Source organism: Pocillopora verrucosa, chromosome 13, assembly GCF_036669915.1.
Source record: "Pocillopora verrucosa isolate sample1 chromosome 13, ASM3666991v2, whole genome shotgun sequence".
NCBI classification, from domain to species: Eukaryota; Metazoa; Cnidaria; class Anthozoa; order Scleractinia; family Pocilloporidae; genus Pocillopora; species Pocillopora verrucosa.
This window is the reverse complement of record NC_089324.1, coordinates 4,434,620-4,457,952: the sequence shown is the minus strand read 5'-3', so window position 1 is coordinate 4,457,952 and position 23,333 is coordinate 4,434,620. Positions and strand designations below refer to the sequence as shown.

Sequence of the window (23,333 nt, the reverse complement as noted above, 5' to 3'; positions counted from 1 at the left end):
GGAAGTTGGCACATCTAAGAGTGAAATAGTACAATTTTCATTTGAGTATCTAATCTGCGTCGATTCGGCTTCTCTTTGCTCTGTGATTGGTTCAGAAAACCTGCACTAACCTCCCAACCAATCAGATGCAAAACTAAAACCAATCACGATTTGGTCATCCGCGTTTTCCCGCGCTTTGGGCAGTTTGCTTAGTTTTTTTTTTAGAAGTTTTCGTTGGTTTTTGAAGGTATTTTTGTTCCTTACTATTAGTTGTTGGGATTACTGTGGTTTTGGTTTTACAACGCTCAACCGAAAAGTGCTCTAAAGCAAAACTAAAGTAATCTTGAACTCTCCATGGTGAAAATCTCTCTAGGAATAGAGATAAAAGAGAAGGAAAAGAAAGGAAATTAATTTAGAAAGAAAATTAACTACGAAAATGCAATAAAATTAATTGGGACAAATCTGCCTGGGCGGTTGTCGTATTTCTTTGTCACACGGCAAGTTCGGTTTTAATTTCTTACATTTGCGTTTAATGGGCACGTTTTTACTTCCTTTGTAGCAGCTAGATAAACAACTGTACCAGACATTTAATTTACTAAAACCAACAACTAAAAGCTAGATATCTCGTGCATTTAAATGGACCTGACATCTGTCAACAATGGACTTTAATAACTGTCTCGCCGAAGGAACTTGTACGACAGAGAGTTCCTTAGTTTTTTTTTTAAGGACTAAAAAAAATCCTAAGCTCATCTTACAACGGTTCTTTATGTTATCGAGAACAGTATTCGTGTTTGATTTTTCTAAGCCACAACAAAAACTTCCTAATGACAAATACGCAACTGACGAAGCCAGTTAATCAATAAAGTTATTAAAACACCTCCCAGCGAGGTTTACCTTGAAATATTTTTTTGGAGTTTTATTAGTGTCTTCGTTTTGCATGATCATAGTAGTGTTCGAACAATTATCTTCTCATCATCATAAGCCTAAGACAAGAAAGTTGTGCGCGGGAACATCTTATTGACATTTTATTGACTTAAATAAAGAACTCATGCTATATTATCAAAAGTTCATATTCTGCCTAACTTCAGTGTAAACAGGAAGAAGCTTTTAAACAGAGAAGTTTGGCATTTGGAGTATTTTTCTGGCTTGGAACGTCTCTATCACATCTTCTTTCTCCACTTCCACCAACTAGTAAGCAACGTAAGTTTTTGATTTTTTGAAATTTAATTACCAATCATTCCGCGCAATAACGCATATATTTTAAATCACATTGGAAAAAAAATGGCTATCGAAAATAATAGATTTTTAATCATGGAAACGTTCTTTCAGTTGTTCTTGTTTTTGTGCAAGTAGGTCCATTGAGTGCCTGTCTCCCAGTATAAGGCTTTCAAGCGATAATTTGTAAACATTCTCACCTTAAATCCATTTTTGTCCTTTTTACAGGGTGCACTTGTCATTTCCAAGATCATTGGCAAGCATTTTGACTACAGCTTGAGCAAGGATAATTTTCCTCGGCGGTGCAACCGGATTCGTTTTTGTACAAAACTCGCGATTCGTGAGTGGCTTTACGGATATTTGGTTCAGTAAACCTTAACAAGGATAACAGATTTAAAACTGCAAGAGACAATGAATGCGACATTTGAAAATTTCACTTCTAATGGCACGGAGCACTCCGGTCCATTGACATATGGTTCTTCAGTTTATACAATTGCCGTGTTTTCGTTTGTGGTCTATGCCATTGTGTTCGCAGTCGGCGGCGTGTTAGACATTTTTGTCATCTTCGTAATGTTACGAAGTGGACAACTACGCAAAAATTTTGCCAGCTTTTTACTTTTTCATCTATCTGTGACTCATCTACTGTTCCATCTTGTAATCGTTATGAATCCTTACAGGAGTCGGCTTGAGAGAGATATTCGGTCTTATAAAGCGTTTGCCTTTGTAGACCGCGCATGCCCAGCCGCTATTTTTAGCACGTTAGCCGCTATTGCGTGGGATAGACATAAAACATCTTACAGCCTTTCAGGAGTCTGATTTCCAGACCTCCTCGTTCATATTTAATGATGACTGGAGTCATTTGGGCTTATGCTGCGTTATCTTCCATTTCGTTTGTTCAGAGTGTGAAGGTACAGACTTTTACCTATTGTCAGACAGAAAACAACAGTGATTCATGTAGACAGTATATGCTCTGTGACACATCGCGATCTACTTAGCAAATTCAGCTTTCCGAGACGATTTACTTTTTTGTGGCGTTTATCATGCCTCTTTCCTATATAGCAGTTGCGTACACAAGAATTGCAGTTCGCTTGTGGAAAAGAAGCAAAAATGGAGCTATTCACAGCGCTGTGGCGAAACACAAGTCAAAATCTATTCGCTTGTTGGTTGTAGCCGTGTTTGGCTTCGTTCTTTGCTGGGGACCAAGTATTTTGGGCAGCATGTTGGCTAAGTATGAAGTTTTTGACGGAGTGCCTGGAGTGACGAAATATTTTTTAATGGTATGGTTCATGTTTATCGCACCGGCATCAAGTTCTTGCGTTAGTACTGCTGTATACGCTTTTTTTTGCCCTGAATTTAGGAAATATAGCATCAAATTTGCTTGTTGTTGTTGTTATTGTTGTTGCTGCTGTAAATCGTCCCGTAATCACCGGATTAGTCCCGATGACGAGATACGTTTACAAACAAGTACGTGGCAAACCTCGATACGAAGACAGCAAGTCAATCAGAAATGAAGAAATATTTGCTTTCTTCAGTGGTTGAGCCCCGAATAATTTGGGATCCATGTCAGTGGTATAATCGTAGGATAGACACGTCATGTTCGAAAACATGTAAAGCACCCACATAAGGCAACCTTCATACTTCAGTTGCATTGTAGAGGAAGATTGTAGGAGTACATTATGTTTTCCCAAATTTAAAGTAGCTAGGAATGAGGTCAAACGACTTCATGACACGAAGCAGTATTGACTCTGAGCTTGAGACTGCTGTTGGCAGTTTTGTCCATAACTTATTACAGGACAATAAAATTTAAGAAATTGGTGTATAAATTAGTCGTAAATACAGAAAAAGATATGCATTTAGGTGATCAAACAAACATCTCTGTGACAAGAACGTAAACTAGGTTGTTGCAAAAGATTCTTTGTTAGATATTAATGAGGGATATTTGCAAGAATCACTTGAACAAAAGTAAATTTTTTTCCGTACCTCAATTTCAAGACCTTATGTGCACTTTTTTTCGTCAGGATTCATAATGGCGCCTGCTACGATTTTATTTCATCTTAGGCTTCTCACGACCCTTGGATGAATAGTTTTGGGAATTGATGACGATATTCTCGTAACACTCCAATTCAGTCTTAATAATAGCTTATCTCACTTTGTCTAAGAAGAGCAAATATTTTTAAGTGGGGGTGAGGCATCTAAGTAAGGAAGGTCTTCTTAAGCATCTAATGTCTGTGAGAGTCGTAAGTAAGACCGATCGGGTTTTTTTTCTCAGTTATCAAAATTCCCTTAAGTTATACCTAAATACAATGGGACATACAAGAGGGAATGCAGAATTAATTCTTCCATCTTCCATGTTCACTCACGTTTCATGCCCGTTAATAGTCACTCCCACACCGCGCCTGTTGTTGCTTCTGGGTCAGCGGAGTGCACCTAAATACAGAGATGCGGTGCGTGCACAAACATGAGGATATTTTCAGTTTATGACAGAGACCAGACATATGCCAAAATATTGACATGTCTTGCCCCCATTATTCCTTGGGCCTTATACTTGTCACCAGTCGCCTCAAGTGGTCCACGCACGTTGTCGCTTTGTCCTGTGACTCCAAAAATATGCATGTAATACGAACATACGCGGAAAAGTTGCTGTTCCGCTTATTTGCTACTCTGATTCGTCCATATTAGATGACAGGCTCCACGCTACTCAAAGGACAATGGCTTGAACAACAGAAGCAACAATGTCTGAGAACTCCTCTTCTGAATTCAGGGCTCAGAAATGCGTAGATGACAGGGTTTATAGAAGAGCTGGATATCTGCAAAATTATACACCAATAATAAACTATGAAAAAATATTTAGACGATAAATTTTCTACTATGCTATACACCTCCAGTAGTTGCAATACTAAGGTTGGCGCCCAGCAGACCACAAAAACTAGGACAGCAGCGACCATTAAGCGAGTTGATTTCATTTTAGCCTTGGCAACTGCCTTGTGAATTGTTCCATGTTTGCTTCTGTTCCATAAACTTACGGCGATCTTTCCGTATGCGAAAAACATATACAACAGAGGAGCGACAAACGCCACCACAAAGTAGAAGGTTCTTGTAAGCTGATTTTTCCAGTCTGCAGGTAACGTGCAGTAGCTATAATCTCTACAACTTTCAGTGCCATCGTTTTTTTGGAAGCAAATTACTCCAGAGGAACTCTTGATGCTGTACAAAAACGGGAGAGATGTTATGAAGGCGTAACACCAAATCGAGGTAACCAAGAGTAGGAATGTCTTCAGTTTTCTGGGTGATAAGCTTTGAAAAGGCCGTAATACGTTTCTGTGTCGGTCCCACGCAATAGCAGCCAAACTACTGAAACTGGCCGCCGCAGAGGTGTAGCTGACGAGTACCCAAGCTTTGCATGATGTAGATGATAGCAAGAAAAGTGACTGGACTAGCTGTGACATCGGAATGACGAAGTGAAACAGCAGATGGGTGAAGGACAAATGGCAAATCAAAAAGCTTGAAATATTTCGCCGTGCCTTACCACTTCGAAGCATGACATATATAACTACAGAGTTTAAAACTGCACCTGAGGAAAGCAACACGTAACAGATGATGAACGGCCATTGAGTAAAGCTCGCACGATTAAAATGCGTTTGCGAAGATTTAGGTGATAAGGGCTTTGACCAGTTTGCTAACGTTTGATTCATTTCTTCGTAAAAGATCTTTGTCTTTCAACACTGACAGTTTATCACCTTCAAAGTTTTTCGATCCTGATAGTATAGTACAGAGAGGACTGAAAGCTTGCAAGCAAAGAAATTGAAAAAAAAAAAACTATAAATTTACATTTTCGATCAAAATTATTATTTACCTTTCATGATGTACCTGCACTTTTTTGCGCATCTAAAACAACAGACCTGACACAAGACAAAAATGCAAGTTGATAAGCTGCTTTTAGTCGGAAAATAGGACCAAAGCGAGGTCAAAGCTTTTCCTTTTATTAAAATGGGTAACTTCCTAAAGAAACTGTGGTGCTGCGTCAGTGGGTGGTAGCACAAGATAATTGGGTTTAACTAATTTCAACTGAGTTCATGATGTAAATTGGACAACGTAAAGAGTTTCTAAAGCTGACGTTAGGAGCGTCAACCCCTTAACAAAAACCTTCGTTAGCCCTTCGCTCTGACGAAGGGCGAACGCTCATAACATCAACTTGAGAAAGTCTTTTAAACGGTGGCCAATTTACATTAGCAACTCGGTTGATAAAACCAAATTACCGTTTCTGGTAAGCTCGTTATATGCATCCAAGTTTAGCAAGCCATTAAGGCAAATCTCCATTAAGTGTCAAAAGTAATCCAGACTGACGTAAGTTTTGTCTTTCAGAGTTCTGTGATTGGTCTGAAATCTCGCACCATTCTCTCAACGTAATCAGATGCAAAACAAGAACCAATCGCGACTTGATCACCCGCGTTTTTCCTGCGCTTCTGGATCAACAAACTCATCAGACAATTTTTAGGGAAATAAAAGCAGCTACAAGAGATGATTTCTGATCTCCATATTTGGTGTATTTCAATTGTTTAGAAACCTCCTACTCCCTCCCATAAAAAGAAATATCCATCTTTTCATAAGAATGCATTTGTGATGCTGTCTCTCGCCGCGGTTTTTTGCCTATAACAGCATTAAAGTATTAAGTTCGCGTCCTCGATAGCTGGCTGTTTTTAACTCTGTTCTGATTGGCCGGCTTCGACTCATAATACTGAATCAGAATGCGCCCTGTTTAACGCAATTTGTCTGGATCTCGTGAAAGACTTCAGTTGAACCATTTAGAGAAATCATTAGTTAAGAAATCAATAGTCCCTACTAGAAGGAACTGCGTCTTCTACGTTTAATTTGAACTCAGACAAAAAAGAAGCCAGAGAAATGCTTCAAACGCTTTTATCAAAATTATTACTTCCACTAACCGTTAGTTGAAAAGATTTTTGTTTACCTTTTAGCGCTAAAACGTTCAGATCATTTCTTTTTTCAGCTGTTAGGCAGACTTAAAAAACAAATATTATTAGGTAAAATAACAAATTTCGAAAAGATGAACCTTTGTCTTCGGTGCCACAAATAAATTGGCTCCTCGCATCATAAGATGTTCAATTTACATAGAATTCACTGCTAGCTTCAGGGTAAGAGAAACTCATTTGTCATATAGTTTTACCTGTGCAATTGATGATATTACGAATTTATCGTAAATTGAAATGACGAAGGCTTTTTGTGTGTCTGTTCTTAGCCCCAATTGAAAAAACCCTTTTTTCCCTCACAAGTTTTTCAATATTTACGGATCAGAGATAAATTCTTACTTACGATAAAGCTTACCGGATGAAGTTAGGAGAAGAGCGATAAATACTGTTGGTAGTGCTTTGCGCCATTGTGCGTTATTAATTTGTGCGTAATTAATTTGTGCGTAATTAATTTGTGCCTTTTCAAGTTATTTGTTGTCTTAGTTTTGGGCCTGTGTCTTTGGACCGAAACTTTCTGGATCTTTTATTGACCGAGATAAAGTTATTCTTATTCGAAAAAAAAAAAAGCGGAAATTACCTGTCGTTCGATTCCTTCACAAATACATGCGGCGAAACCAGAACAAAATGTGTCTCGAAATTTTGGATCATTTAGGAAACGTAATTAATTGGTCAAAATCAGCATAAAACCTTCACACTAAAATTGAGAAATTTTCAAGCAAGTTTCGAAAGTAATCCGGGAGTGCATCGGTCTTGCTTCACATTGCTCTGTGAAAAAAACGCGTGTGACCAAGTCACAGTTGCTTTTAGCTTTGAATTTGGTTGGTTTTAGCTTGATCGCTCGCGTTTTCCCGCGCTTTAGGTAGTTTCCCTGCTTTTACTTTGAGCTCTGATTGGCTTTGAATTTGGTTGGTTTAGAGGAAGTTGGCACATCTAAGAGTGAAATACTACAATTTTCATTTGAGTGTCTAATCTGCGTCGATTCGGCCTCACCCTGCTCTGTGATTGGTTCAGAAAACCCGCGCTTACTTCCCAACCAATCAGATGCAAAACTAAAACCAATAACGATTTGGTCATCCGTGTTTTCCCGCGCTTTGGGCAGTTTGTTTTCTTTCTACTTTTTGAAGTTTTCTGTAGGAATAGGAAAAATATAAAAGAAAAAGAAAGGAAATTAATTTAGAAAGAAAATTAACTACGAAAACGAAATAAAATTAATTAAGACAAATCTACCTGGGCGGAAGTCGTATTTCTTTGTCACACAGCAAGTTCGGTTTTAATTTCTTACATTTGCGTTTAATGGGCAAATGTTTTTACTTCCTTTGTAGCAGCTAAATACACAACTGTACCAGACTTTTAATTTACCAAAACCAACAACTAAAAGCTAGATGTCTCGTGCATTTAAATGGACCTGACATCTGTCAACAATGGACTTTAATAACTGTCTCGCCGAAGGAACTTGTACGACAGAGAGTTCCTTAGTTTTTTTTTTTAAGGACTAAAAAAAATCCTAAGCTCATCTTACAACGGCTCTTTATGTTATCGAGAAAAGTAATCGTGTTTGATTTTTCTAAGCCACAACAAAAACTTCCTAATGACAAATACGCAACTGATGAAGCCAGTTAATCAATAAAGTTATTAAAAAACGTCCCACCGAGGTTTGCCTTGAAATATTTTTTTAAGCTTTATTAGTGTCTTCGTTTTACATAATCATAGTAGTGTTCGAACAATTATCCTCTCATCATTATAAGCCTAAGACAAGAAAGTTGTGCGCGGGAACATCTTATTGACATTTTATCGACTTAAATAAAGAACTCATGCTATATTATCAAAAGTTCATATTCTGCCAAACTTCAGTGTAAACAGGAAGAAGCTTTTAAACAGAGAAGTTTGGCATTTGGAGAATTTTTCTGGCTTGGAACTTCTCTATCACATCTTCTTTCTCCACTTCCACCAACTAGTAAGCAACATAAGGTTTTAATTTGTTGAAATTTAATTACCAATCATTCCGCGCAATAACGCACATATTTTAAATCACGTTGGAAAAAAAATGGCTATCGAAAATAATAGATTTTTAATCATGGAAACGTTATTTCAGTTGTTCTTGTTTTTGTGCAAGTCGGTCCATTGATTACTTGTCTCCCAGTATAAGGCTTTCAAGCGATAATTTGTAAACATTCTCACCTTAAATCCATTTTTGTCCTTTTTACAGGGTGCACTTGTCATTTCCAAGATCATTGGCAAGCATTTTGACTACAGCTTGCGCAAGGATAATTTTCCTCGGCGGTGCAACCGGATTCCTTTTTGTACAAAACACGCGATTCGTGAGTGGCTTTACGGATATTTGGTTCAGTAAACCTTAACAAGGATAACAGATTTAAAACTGCAAGAGACAATGAATGCGACATTTGAAAATTTCACTTCTAATGGCACGGAGCATTCCGGTCCATTGACATATGGTTCTTCAGTTTATACAATTGCGGTGTTTTCTTTGGTTGTCTACGCCATTGTGTTCGGAGTCGGCGGCGTGTTAGACATTTTTGTCATCTTCGTAATGTTACGAAGTGGACAACTACGCAAAAATTTTGCCAGCTTTTTACTTTTTCATCTATCTGTGACTCATCTACTGTTCCATCTTGTAATCGTTATGAATCCTTACAGGGGTTGGCTTGAGAGAGATATTCGGTCTTGTAAAGCGTTTGCCTTTGTAGACCGCGCATGCCCAGCCGCTATTTTTAGCACGTTAGCCGCTATTGCGTGGGATAGACATAAAAACATCATACAGCCTTTTAGGAGTCTGATTTCCAGACCTCCTCGTTCATATTTAATGATGACTGGAGTCATTTGGGCTTATGCTGCGTTATCTTCCATTTCGTTTGTTCACAGTGTGAAGGTACAGACTTTTACCTATTGTCAGACAGAAAACAACAATGATTCATGTAGACAGTATATGCTCTGTGACACATCGCGATCTTCTTGGCAAATTCAGCTTTCCGAGACGATTTACTTTTTTGTGGCGTTTATCATGCCTCTTTCCTATATAGCAGTTGCGTACACAAGAATTGCAGTTCGCTTGTGGAACAGAAGCAAAAATGGAGCTATTCACAGCGCTGTGGCGAAACACAAGTCAAAATCTATTCGCTTGTTGGTTGTAGCCGTGTTTGGCTTCGTTCTTTGCTGGGGACCAAGTATTTTGGGCAGCATGTTGACTAAGTATGAAGTTTTTGACGGAGTGCCTGGAGTGACGAAATATTTTTTAATGGTATGGTTCATGTTTATCGCACCGGCATCAAGCTCTTGTGTTAGTACTGCTGTATACGCTTTTTTTTGCCCTGAATTTAGGAAAAATAGCATCAAATTTGCTTGTTGTTGTTGTTGTTGTTGCTGCTGCTGTAAATCGTCCCGTAATCACCGGATTAGTCCCGATGACGAGATACGTTTACAAACAAGAACGTGGCAAACTTCGATACGAAGACAGCAGGTCGATCAGAAATGAAGAAATATTTGCTTTCTTCAGTGGTTGAGCCCCGAATAATTTGGGATCCATGTCAGTGGTATAAGCGTAAGATAGACACGTCATGTTCGAAAACATGTAAAGCACACACATAAGGCAACCTTCATACTTCAGTTGCATTGTAGAGGAAGATTGTAGGAGTAAATTATGTTTTCCCATATTTAACGTAGCTAGGAATGACGTCAAACAACTGCAAAACACGAAGAGGTATTGACTCTGAGCCCGAGACTGCTGTTGGAAGTTTTGTCTATAACTTATTACAGGACAATAAAATTTAAGAAATTGGTGTATAAATTAGTCATAAATACAGAAAAAGATATGCATTTAGGTGATCAAACATACATCTCTGTGACAAGAACGTAAATTAGGTTGTTGCAAAAGATTCTTTGTTAGATATTAATGAGGGATATTTGCAAGAATCACTTGAACAAAAGTACATTTTTTTCCGTACCTCAGTTTTAAGACCTCATGTGCACTATTTTTCGTTAGGATTCATAATGGCGCCTGCTACGATTTTATTTCATCTTAGGCTTCTCAGGACCCTTGGATGAATAGTTTTGGGAATTGATAACGATTTTCTCGTAACACTCCAATTCAGTCTTAATAATAGCTTATTTCACTTTGTGTTAGAAGAGTAAGTATTTTTAAGCGGGGTGAGGCATCTAAGTAAGGAAGGTCTTCTAATGTCTGTGAGAGTCGTAAGGAAGACCGATCGGGGTTTTTTTTTCAGTTATCAAAATTACCTTAATTCCCTTGGGTTATACCAAAATACAATGGGATGCACAAGAGGGAATGCAGAATTAATTCTTGCATCTTCCATGTTCCCCCACGTCTCATGCCCGTTAATAGTCACTCCCACACCGCGCCTGTTGTTGCTTCTGGGTCAGTGGAGTGCACCTAAATACAGAGATGCGGTGAGTGCACTAACATGAGGATATCTTCAGTTTATGACAGAGACCAGACAGACGCCAAAATATTGACGCGTCTTGCTCCCATTATTCCTTGGGCCTTATACTTGTCACCAGTCACTCAAGTGGTCCACGCACGTTGTCGCTTTGTGGTGTGACTCCAAAAATATGTATGTAGTATGAACATAAGCGGAAAAGTTGCTGTTCCGTTTATTTGCTACTCTGATTCGTCCATATTAGATGACAGGCTCCACGCGACCCAAAGGACAATTGCTTGAACAACAGAAGCAACAATGCCTGAGAACTCCTCTCTTGAATTCAGGGCACAGGAATGCGTAGATGACAGGGTTTATAGAAGAGCTGGATATCTGCAAAATTATACACCAAAAATAAACTATGAACAAATATTTAGACGATAAATTTTCTAATATGCTATACACCTCCAGTAATAGCAATACTAAGGTTGGCGCCCAGCAGACCACAAAAACTAGGACAGCAGCGACCATTAAGCGAGTTGATTTCATTTTAGCCCTGGCAACTGCCTTGTGAATTGTTCCATGTTTGCTTCTGTTCCATAAACTTACGGCGATCTTTGCGTATGCGAAAAACATGTACAACAGAGGAGCGACAAACACCACCACTAGGGAAAGAGTAGGTGCACAGTTTCTCAGATACTTACATTGATCCATTTTCGCAAAGGGTAATGGGCCGGCCTCTAGTCACTAGTCTTTTTCGCCCCCATTTGCTTTCTCGCACAGGGGTTTATTATCTATTGCTACACTTTGCCGATCAACTGAACACTTTGGAAAATTGCCAAAGTTACTCCAATACAGGATACCTTGCGAATTTGTTAAATGGCAAGGCACGGAATCCGAGGGAGGGGGGAAGGGGAGTGAAGAGAAGACGCTTCGATATACTAGATTTCTTTTCTAGGAAATAAGTGAATTCATGTTGTGGAAAAAAAAGAGAAATAATTAGTTAAGAAATCTAACTATTTCTGGTAGTCCCCTTCCAGAACTGCACGTCCCACACTGGGTAGTTATGTCCCTTGAACGAGACTAAGGAACTGAAAGTGTAGAGACTCCAAAGGCGAACTTGTTGGAAACAGGAAGCACAATAAGTATAAGTTACTTCATAAACCAAGTAATTGCTCAGTGAGAACGTTAATACTTAGGATTAGATTATTCTCACTAAAAGATGAACGGTCACCATACAGATAGTAACGTCAATTAAAAAAAAATTGAACGACAGTGCTCAAACTTGAAGCCTCGTAGCGATTTAAAGTGGTACCAAAGAATTATTTTCATCTAAGTGCTTCAGAGTATAATACCTCAATACTTCTTAAAAGCTCTCTAAGGCTGGTCATTCGAAAAGGAGTTAACCCTTTAACTCCCAAGATCTCATTAGTAATTCTCCTTACTGTCTGCCGTACAATTCTTATGATGTCAATCTGGAGAATTTGGTATTGGATCAACTGATAATCCCCTAATTTATATTTTACTTTATTCTCATCACTTCTATCCTTGATATTGTATTGATATTTTAAGGAGAAATTCTGTCTTGGTCACTCATGGGAGGTAAAGGGTTAACACTAATCCTGGATTATTATGTCAATATAATTTGTTCTGTAAAGACATTTTCTGGGACTCGAAGCGATCTAAATCAAAAGAAGTTCACCATAGTGCATTAGCCATTCACGGAGGAAAAAAACTTAACGTACCTGTTCTTTCGGCAGAAGAGGAAACAAGAGATGAGTAGTCGTTGTTAAAACTCGTCGAAAACACGGGCCTAAAATGACCGATCAGTGATTTGAATATTTAATCAGGTCCTTTCGGGTTTTCGGGCGCGTTCCATTCGACCAAAATTTTCGAAAATTCCAGTTTAAGATCGAATGGCGCAGAAAATTTCCGGTTTAAGATCGAAAGGAACGGAAAATTTCCGGAAAACCATTTCGAAAATTTTGGTCAACCTCTCGAGGTTGTCCTTTTTTCCGGAAATTTTCCGTTCATTTGACATTTCCTCTCAGCATGACTCGTCCCCAGTTTCTCTAGCGCTAGCCGTGTCTGTTGCCTCGACCAAAGGTAAAGATGGCGGCGTTGCTAAACCTTCAATGTTCCCCTTTTTTTCTTCACGTCAGACGATATGGCATTTTTTCGACATGTTTGCGTCGACAATTCAGGAAATTTCGCTCCTTCCTTGGGTAAGTCGAAGACAGAGCTTAATGATTTTACCATTTTAATGCACACACTTCGTGAATGACAATTTAAACAAATTAACTCCCGCCATTTGTATGAGTATGAAACAAAACCTGCCTGTCAATGGGTACTGTGGAAGACCTACTAGAGCAAGCCTCAACGTTATTTGCTGAAGAGAGTGCTAAGGCCACACTGCGGAAGTGGAAAGACCGCTTCGTTCTTTTTTTCATCAAAAATTATGGTGAATATAAGCACCTTTTCGGAAAACCCAAGACCAACAAAAAAAAGAGGTATTCGAAAAGATTACAAGCGCATTTAAATGCAGATGTTGTGGTATCCGGAGAGCAATGTACGCGTTAATGGCTTAAGTTAGAAGCCAAATATAAAGAAGTAAAGGAAAACAGCAAACGCACTGGGAGAGCTAACCAATCGTGGAAATTTCACCAGCAAATAGCAGAGTGCATAGGTGATATCCAAAGAGTCAACCCAGCTTACACATTTGATTCTGAAATTAATTCTTACTCGTCAAGTACCAGCTGCAATGACGACGGTGGGAAAAGCAGTGAGGTGAATTCAGGTTATGATGATTGTGATGATGATGATGATGATGGTGATTGCAGAGGAAAGCGTTCAAAGACCCTTAAAAATAAGCATCGGAAGCGAAAAAGCTATTCCTTTGCTGCTGAAATGTTAGGTTTTCTCCAGTCTTATACAGAGAGGAAGGAGAAGGCAGAGGAAGAGAAAATCAAATTGTTGCTGAAATGTTAGGTTTTCTCCAGTCTCACACAGAGAGCAAGGAGAAGGCAGAGGAAACGAAAATCAAATTGTTGCTGAAATGTTAGGTTTTCTCCAGTCTCACACAGAGAGCAAGGAGAAGGCAGGGGAAGAGAAAATCAAATTGTTGCTGAAATGTTAGGTTTTCTCCAGTCTCACACAGAGAGCAAGGAGAAGGCAGAGGAAAAGAAAATCAAATTGTTGCTGAAATGTTAGGTTTTCTCCAGTCTCACACAGAGAGGAAGGAGAAGGCAGAGGAAGAGAAAATCAAATTGTTGCTGAAATGTCAGGTTTTCTCCAGTCTCACGCAGAGAGCAAGGAGAAGGCAGAGGAAGAGAAAATCAAATTGTTAAGGGGAATGCAACAAACAAAAAAGATTAGTTTTCTGTCAATTTCTGGATGTCCTGAAAAAAGGTAAATCGTATTAAAAGGAAACTCTGTTAAAAATACTCCTATTGATATTTAACATTAATAAGACCCTTATGGTCCATGTTATTGTATGTCCTGCTGCTTTACCTTTTTGGTGTTGGGCTGGTTGTGTAAAACGTAAACAGATATTTACTGATATTTATTTACCAAAATACGTAATGTTCAATATTTTGAACTATCAAATTGTACAATAGTGTTTTTCCATATTTTCTCAGTAGATGCAAAACTTTTTGGAAATGTTAAACCTTCTATGATGGACAGTTTAATGGCCATTGTCTCTCAAGGGTGTTATGAGCCACCTGAAGGATAACATCAAACATATTAGCTCTATGTAATCTCTAGTCTATGAATTGTGCATGCTGTAGATACATGTGGATCACAATCAGAACAACAAATGCAAAAAGCAGTCCATTTCTTCTGGAACTGTTATATTAAAAAAGTACACTCTGAATCAATTGAAGAAAGTAACTAGGGTATTAGCTGAAAATTAGGGTTTCTTGTATTTCAGTTTACAAGTGTTCTACTAGGACTCTAGTACAACAGTTCAGCTAAATACCAGATATCTGATTCATGATTACCTTGGATACCAACAATGGATACCCTCCATCCCCCAGTAAATGAGTATCACCAGGAAATTTATGTGCGGCTGTTTGCCACAACTCAGAATTGCACATAACCCTTGAGTCGTGCACTGACCCAGGCCGACCAGCAAGGACATGGATGAACACCATGTTGTCATCACATACCAGCTGAGGAAAAATTGGATGTTTCTCTTCATAACATTCACTTTTTCAGCTTAACAATTGCGTCAAATTGGCGATATTACAAGTTAATATTTCTAATATCAGTAGGTCACTGCTATAAGAAACATTTCCAAAGAAGAACTGGAAATAATGTGCAGTGATCATTTGACACAACACTGTCAAGTTGTACAGTATGTTGTCTGTTTAGTTGTTTGTCTTTTTTTAATACCTGAACATTTATTGAGTGGAACTACTTTCTGTTGATGTAGGCCTCTGGTTCGTGTTCAGGGGGCCGACATCAGTGCCATCGACTACCCCAATAACGCCAGGGAATCCCCCTTCTTCCTCAAAAGGTGACTTTATATCTTGCATCTGATTTCCTGTAAATTTTTGCATTTAAAATGATACATCAGTCATGCTATTTTGACCCTGATTCTAAATAAAATAATGAAACAGGTTCTCTTATTTGCTTGCCATGACTCAACAGTTGGCCATTTGATGTATTGCCCACAAAGGGAAACAGTTGCCTGCACGACTCTGCGGAAAACCCTGTCGACATTACTGGATGTGAGGTCGAAACGATCTGCCACAGCCCGAGCCGGTTCTTGATAAGCTATCCTCCACAGAAACGCTAGGATTTGCTTTTCTGGAGCAATGACTGGTTGCTAGACGAATTTGTCGTTAGTATTTGTCCGGTTTGCATTATTTATCGCGAGAGAAGTTCGCAAGTTTCTCTCGTCATGCGGAAATGATGCTTGAATTCGTCGGGTAAATATCTTGGCAGAGTTTGCTCAAAATAATCTTGAATGCGAGTTAAATTTCTGCGTATGAAGCAGCATGCGGCACTTAAAACAATCTCTTTATCACTTTCCTCCAACATATCACCGAGTAAATGGATATCATCTTGTAACTCAAAAGTCAAGAATAGTGAGTAAGTCCGCCATTTTAAATCTTGGCGGGAAATGTGCCCGAGTGGGAATGAAAGTTCTTACTGTTTCCAGTGTTGCATGTTTTGGTGTGAAGAGTGCCTCATTGTACATAACATCATTCAAAGGATTACGAGGACGTGTTGAAACGACCCTTGTTCTGCTCTAAACAGCGGCATGAGAAAGAAGAACTTAAATACTTCTGCAAGAACTGCGAAACGGCAGCTTGTCAAAGTTGTGTTTTGATACGCCTTGCGGGTCACGCCATATTGCACCTTGAGGAAGAAGCGGAAAGACAAAAGATGGAACTAAAATCACTGATTGAAATACAGAAGCACGATTTACAAGCAAAGATTGTAAGATTCAAACGTGCGTGACCTCTCACGTACGTGCGTTACCCTTGATTTAAATTTTAACCCTTGATCTCCACGTGACTTGTTTGATTACACTTTTTAAGTTCTCGTTTTTCATTGTAATATATATTCAGTGTTGGCCCTTTGTTACGGCAAGTTCTTGTTTTTCAATCAACGGCCATTTCACTCGGCCCGTTCAAGTCAGTAGGAGGAAATATCTGTAAGTCGTTAGTCCTTTTTTCGTTTTCATTTTGTTCGTCAATTTTCTTGGATCTATTGTAATTTATAATGTAATTTTTCCTTTCAGTCGAACCATCATTTGTATCATTTACATCATTTACATCATCACCTTCTACTTGATCAGATGCGTTTAATTTACTCTATGACTGTGAACGAGGAATAAATTTTCTCTTTTAAATCAACTCTTGGCTGGAGTCTACAAAGATTAACACTTTTGGTCGACTGAATGAAGACTGCACCAAATTGATACAACGAAGCGAAGACATCAAGAGATAAGTGCAGAAGTTTGTGGACAACTTAATTGCAACTATTGAAGCGAAAAAACAAATTATTACCGCAGCGGCGGACGATGAAACGAAGAGATTCCTCGAAACTATAACAACGTAAAAGACGAATATCGAGAGTGAAATAAAGATCATCGAATCATCGCTGGAAAAAGCTGATACAATTCTAAAACGAAGCACACACGCCGAAGTCGTTCAACTGAAGAAATCAATCAAGGAAATCTTTCAGGGAACTAATCAGAGCCAGCCAAAAGACCGTTACCCGGAAAAGCTTCCTGTCCTAGCTTTCTTGGACAACCTAAAGATGCGAAGCACCATGAACGCCGAAGAAATCGCAATGTTGCCAATATCACACCAAACAAAATCAAGTCAGTCAGTTGCTGAAGGAAAAGGACTTGAAGAAGCAATTGCTAACCATCAAGCACAGTTTTCTCTGACCACAAGGGAGATCATTGACGAACAAGGGCACGACTGCGCCACAGAATTGCAAATAATTGACAATAAGAACGGACTCCATAAAATCAGTTATTCCCCCAAAAATGAAGGAAGATGTAAAGCGACGATAAAGGTAAACGGGGAACATGTGCACAGCGTTAAACCGTTTCAGCTTAGACCTGTTTTATCTTTTGGTGAAGAGGGTTCGTCGGTTGGAAAGTTTTCTTGTCCCTGGGGGGTTGCAGTGAACGCTAACGACGAGATCGCTGTAACTGATCAATTCAACAACAGGGTTCAAATTTTCAGTAGTGAAGGAAAGTTTTTAAGATCATTTGGTAAGAAGGGTAACATGGTGGGAGAATTCAACAATCCTCGGGGAATAACATTTCATAATAATGGCAATATTTTTGTTACAGACTGTTACAATCATAGAATTCAGATTTTTAGCGGTGAGGGTGAGTTCGTGGGAAGTTTTGGTGGGAAAGGAAACCTTGATAGTCAACTTGATTATCCCTCGGGTCTGTCTGTAGACAGTGAGGGGAATATCATTGTTGCAGACGTAGGTAACAAACTGATTAAGATCTTTTCTCCTGAAGGCAAGTTTCTAAGAAAGATAGGTGGGCAGGGGTCTTTTACCTATCCTATGCACTGTATTCAATATCATAGATATCTCATAGTGTCAGACAATAGTGATCATTGTATCAAAGTTTTTGACAGGAATGGAAAGTTTCAGTACAAGTTTGGAAAGCAGGGAGGAAGGGATGGGGAGTTTAATTATCCAAGATGTTTGTCATTGAACAATTCAGGACAACTTATGGTCTGTGACTCAGGCAATCGTAGAATACAAGTCTTTGAACTGAATGGAAAGTTTGTTGGTAAGTTTGGAACTCAAAATAAAAATTTAGGAGAATTCAGATATCCAAGAGCAGTAGCTGTTCTCAGTACAGGGAGATTTGTATTTGCTCATCGTGAACGTTACCATCGTATTCAGATAATTGAGTAGTGCTCGTTCGCTCTGGTGAACTGTTTGGCTTATTTTGAGCAGAGTGAGATTGACAACCGCTTTCTACATAAATCAATTGAGTTTTATATAAAATTAACAAATGAATAGAAGTAAAGTGAAAGGGAAGAAATGAAAAGAAACTCTTTAGAGCACATATTCGTTAGCTTTTGGCAGAGTGGTAGGACTGAAAAAAAGTTAATCCAATCCAATATGTACACCTGTGAAGCATTCTGATGGAAGCATATTGCTACTGAAAATGTTATGTTTACAGAACTTTTAATATACATTTGGTATTCATTATTTTAACAAACAAAAGGTTGTGGTTATTCCTTATGATTTGGTTCATGTACAATTATAACAAAAAAAAAATTACAGTCACTTTTGATCAAAACCTTTTTCAGTTTTTTAGGTGGAATAAAAAAAAAGCTGTAGGAAAGTTGTTAGTGAATGTTTTTAGATAAAATTTAAAAAATCATTCAAGTTTTAGAAACTTAAGGTTCTTTCAAAGAACTCTAAACACTTTTAAATGGTGTTTTTTGTAAGTGCCTTGAGATCTTAGAAATAGCAAGGGGACTAAGATTTCTGTATATAGTAAGTATTTTAGGTGAAGAGAATTCTTGAATAAGAGATTCAGGTGTTGACTGAATCAAACTGATATGTTTCAGTCAAACACAGAAAAAATATTGAACTTTATAAACCAACGGCTGTATCAGCATTTGAAGAGCGGCCAAGTCATTGTGGTTAATTTTGTATATAAATAGTTCAGAGAACATGGGGATGGCTTTCAATTTTTCAGCCAAAAACAGAACCTTGTCTGCAAACATTATTGGTAACTATCAGCTGAAAAATAGATTTTAAAAAATAACTTAAGAAAGGATTAACCTGCCATTTCAAAATGGAAGTCATTATCATTATTTTGTACTTTGAAAAGCAGAATTCTTAGGATTGAAAATATTTGTAGGAGTTTATTTGTTAATGATCTCAGAACCCACATAATGCTTACCTTCATATATAAAACTGAAATGAGGGGCTTGGCAATTGGAGGTCTGGGCATAAGACTGTTTCAAATACAGTGGATTAATTTGAATTTATCTAGTTTTATAATAAATAAGAAGCTCTGCACACCTAAATAAGTTACATTGATTAACAAATTGAACTGACTCTGTATATTGAATATCATATCATCCAAAAAAAAAAAGTGTCACTGAACTGTTTGACCTTTTGTATCTAATGAAGTTTTCATCATCATTATCATTTCTGGTATTACTTTATTATTATTATCTATTTAAATTTCATGAGTGACCAAGACAGATTTTCCTCTTACAAGACCAATACAATATCAAGCAAACAAGTGATAAGAAAAAAGGAAAACATAAATTTGGGGATTATTAACTGATCCAAAACCAAATTCTCCAAACTAACATCATAAGAATTGTACTGCAAACAGTAAGGAAAATGAGTAATGAGATCTTGGGAGTGAAAGGGTTAAGAGGCATAAAATGGGCAACTTTCACTCCCAGTTAAGATAATTTATTTGAAAAACATAGTATAACAAAACTAAAACGATATTGCAATACTTCCCTCACTAAATTAAATACCACTCTATATTTAAAAATGTACTGGTACTTACTTTTGGCTTTTCCTTATCTTCATCCTCCTCATTTTCCTCTTCAATAACAACTCCAAGATCAAGTTCTGGTGGAATTCCATAATACAACTTGCTTTTGTTGGCTACAGTGAGAAAACAAGCATTTTCAAAGTTTTATGAAGGAATATTTTCCACTTCCAAGGATAACTGGCTCTTCTGCATTGTTACCTGGGCTTGAAAACTACATTGTACCCTTCCACTTGTCTCTAATGTAGTCCCTAAGCTCACCATTACACACCCTGCATAGGATTCCTATGTCCAAGCTCAGTGTGAAGTAGGGACAGGAAAGTTCAGGGGGTTGAAAAATTAATCCATTAAAAAAAAGGCTTGGAGATAAGGAAGGGAAAAGGGTTTATGCATGTGTGTACACTGCTTTGTGCTGAAGAACAGCAATAATTTAATGTACAGTAAAAACCAGCCAGACACAAGAGCTGGACTCCCTTCATGGAAGTTCAACCACAGCCCCTAAATTTTTTGTCCTCCTTCCCACTGGAAAATCCCCCACACAAACCACATTTCATGGCACCAACAACCATTGCAGACCCTGCTGGAGTTAGACAGGACAAATGGAAAAATATCTGAACAACAAAAGGTTCCAATTAAGTCTACACATCCTTTTAGATTTTGAAGCAACTTTCTTAACACAGAAAAAAAAAACTTCTCAGTCCCTGGTTATCCAAAGAAAATCAATCCTTAACTCTTAAACTCCCAGATGTGATTCACATGTAACTTCTCCCTATAATATCCGCACATCATCCGTGAAGCAGGTAATGAGGATACTCAAGCTTATTGGGTAGAAGTTGTTCTCACAATCAAGAATCCAAATTCTCCTGATCAATTACAAAGAATTGTGCAGAAGCAAGAGGGGAGAATTAACAGTCAGATCTTGGGAGTTAAAGGGCTAACTCTAAAAAAGAATCCTGTTTTTTTTCTAAGGGCAGGGGGTGACTTCACACAGGCTACATATTAAGTGACTTTTCTTTACAGTTTACTATTTTGTATAAATGTGCAAGCTACAAAGTTTTTAATACTGTCTTCATAGAGCATAATTTCTATCAGTTTACCAGTGTAACCAACACCAAATGTTGGATAATACATGAGAGGTTTTCAAATAACAAGCTGATAACAGCACAGGATATTATAACTGTTAAAAAAAAGTAGTGGTAACAACTATTTATGAAAAAGAATGGTTGGTCAACCACTAGAAAAGTACATGTACATTTAAAAAAGTATTTCATTTGACACTGTCTCAACTTGAAGCTCCATTCTCAAACCTCAAAGCCATTTGGGATAATAGACGACAGAGAACCAAGGCTCCAGAAACTAGGATTGAGACACGTAACTGAAGAATTTCTTGAGGATCTCAATCCCCCATTTGGAGGAAACAATTTTATTATCACATCAAACTCTACTCAGATGTCTATAAACTTTGACTTGAGCCTCGATCCTAGAAGTTCTCAAAAAAATCCAGAGTCAGAGATTGAGAATTGAGGATCGGAGATCAAGTTTTGAGGGACTGGCAACTTTGGACACAGTCTGTTTCAATACCTTAAGGTTCCTATGAGCTCATTGCTTTTCCTGCGTTTACGCCGTAATATGGTTACCAACTAATGCTTAAGTCTTCTTCATGATAATCTTCCTGACTTCCTCAAAAACAGGTAATAAAAGATTGTACTGCAAAACAATATCAAGTAACATAAAGTTGAATGGCAGCTATTTTCAGGAAAGGAGTTCAGAGAAAAGACCTCTCTCAATATGGTCCTAGAAATAAACCAGGAAAACTGGATCAGTAACACAAAGTCAAGTCTTGCCTGACTGGTAACCCTTTAACCTCCAAGATCTGATTGTTAATTCTCCCCTCTAACTGCTACATATTTCCTTGTAAATCCTAGATGTTCCTATTACCATTATTAATTTACAAGAGAACATTTCCCTCTTACATCAGTATTAAGTCTTCATGTGCACCAGTTTCGTCAAGATTCATAGTAGCCTACTAGGATTTTGTTTCGTGTCGTCCCTCTCCTGCTTATCATTAGGTTTCCTTAGATCCATTGAAAAACAGTTTTTAGAAGTTGAGGCGATATTCACTTAAAACTCCAATTTAGTTTTTGAGAATAGCTGACTTTAGTCTGTCTAAGAGGAGTAAATATTTTTCAACCGGGTATGGCTTCAAAGCAAGGAAGGCCATCTTAACCAATTCATACATATGAGGAACGCAAACAAGAGTAATCAGGGCCTTTTTGCCAAAATGGAAGAAGGTGCGAAGGAGGAAGGGACTTACAGAACTAGTTCTTTCCTGTACCATGGTCCCTTACACTGCCGCCAAGCGGGAACAATGAAGTCGGAGTGACTGGTGGCCAGCGAAGCGCAATCAAAAAGTAGGCATGCAATGCGCAAATAAACTTGCTAATATTTGTGGTTTGTGACAGACTCTATGTGTCTTGTAACACTTACTTCGGGTCTGTTCCTTCATCGTCGTCATCATCAGGATTACAAATGGAACGGGTGTTCCATAGCGTTACACAGTTATCTACTCCACCTGGAAGAAAAAATAAATATGTCCAACTGCTTTCCTGTTGAGAAGCAAAGATGAAAACAGCGACGTGCTTTTAACTAATAACTAAAAATTCAGGTATGTATTGCGGACCTACACTCTTACACTCCCTCATGCACTCATAGCCTACAGCAATGAGGGTAATATACTTACAACGCACTACCCATAAGAAACATAAAAACTGCGAATTGGATAATCCAAAGAAGTCATTACTTAACTTGCAAAGATGAAGGGAGGCTTTACTAGTTTTATTCTTTTTTCCTTTGACTTCATTCGAAGCACAAACAAAACATACCTGAGGCCAGCAAATTCCCATCTCTATTAAACATCAAAGAGTACACTGTATCTGAGTGTCCTTTTAGCTCGGTCAATGGTGTCCCCTCTGCGAGATCCCAAACTAGAATACGCTTATCAACGCCTAACCGATAAATGGAACGAAGAGCGGAAAGTTAGGCAATTTGTTATTCACTTCTGCATGGCGCAAACTCCCTTGTATACGTCAGAAGGGATCCCTAGTGGAAAGTGCAAAGATCTTTGTCGGTGAACAAATCAGGACAAATTATGGTTTGTAACTCAGGAAGTTGTAGAATGCTATTCTGACAAGTCTTTTAGCTGAATGGAAAGTTTGTTGGTAAGTTTGGAACACATAAATAAACAAACATTTAGGAGGATTCACAATTCCACATGTACTAGCAGTTCTCTGAACAGGGAGATATGTTGATGCTGACAGTGGGCTTATTTTGAGCAGAGTGAAATTCAACCGCTTTCTACATAAATCAACGAGTTTCAAATGAAATTAAGAAATGAAGAGAAATAAAATAATGGGGAAGAAATGAAAAGAAATTCTTTAGTTCACGTATCTGTTAATTTTTGGCGGGATAGGACTGAAAAAGGATTGTCATGTCCAATATGTACACCTGAAGCGTTTCGATGTAAGCGTATTCCTGCTGAGAATGTTATGTTTACAGAACTTTTCAAATAAATCTGGTATTCATTACTTTAAGAAACGAAAGGTTGTTGTTATTCATTATGATTTGGTTCGTGTACAATTATGACCAGAAAAAATTACGTTCACTTATGATGTTGAATAACACTTTCACTTTTAGTGGAATAAAGATTTAAAAATCTGTGTGCAATTGGTTTCAAAAATTTTT

General features: G+C 38.1%; 3 protein-coding genes across 3 annotated transcripts; 2 read left to right on the top strand and 1 right to left on the bottom strand.

Moving 5' to 3' along the window:
* Nucleotides 1–3,401: 3,401 nt before the first annotated feature.
* LOC136277842 (pyroglutamylated RF-amide peptide receptor-like) lies at nucleotides 3,402–8,735 on the bottom strand. Its single transcript, XM_066160582.1, has 3 exons — nucleotides 8,358–8,735; nucleotides 5,048–5,093; nucleotides 3,402–4,765 (listed from the first exon to the last, which is right to left on the bottom strand). The coding sequence occupies exons 1-3, from the start codon at nucleotides 8,409–8,411 to the stop codon at nucleotides 3,870–3,872; spliced, it is 996 nt and encodes a 331-aa protein (XP_066016679.1). The 5' UTR covers nucleotides 8,412–8,735; the 3' UTR covers nucleotides 3,402–3,869.
* LOC131776780 (galanin receptor type 2-like) lies at nucleotides 8,569–9,697 on the top strand. Its single transcript, XM_059092998.1, has 2 exons — nucleotides 8,569–9,361; nucleotides 9,516–9,697. Exons 1-2 carry the CDS (start codon nucleotides 8,569–8,571, stop codon nucleotides 9,695–9,697), a joined length of 975 nt encoding a protein of 324 aa, XP_058948981.1.
* A 6,455-nt stretch (nucleotides 9,698–16,152) lies between these two features.
* On the top strand, nucleotides 16,153–19,553 carry LOC131776663 (E3 ubiquitin-protein ligase TRIM71-like). The gene is made up of 2 exons (XM_059092883.2): nucleotides 16,153–16,235; nucleotides 16,323–19,553. The coding sequence occupies exon 2, from the start codon at nucleotides 16,844–16,846 to the stop codon at nucleotides 17,975–17,977; it is 1,134 nt and encodes a 377-aa protein (XP_058948866.2). The 5' UTR covers nucleotides 16,153–16,235; nucleotides 16,323–16,843; the 3' UTR covers nucleotides 17,978–19,553.
* The last annotated feature ends 3,780 nt before the right edge of the window (nucleotides 19,554–23,333 follow it).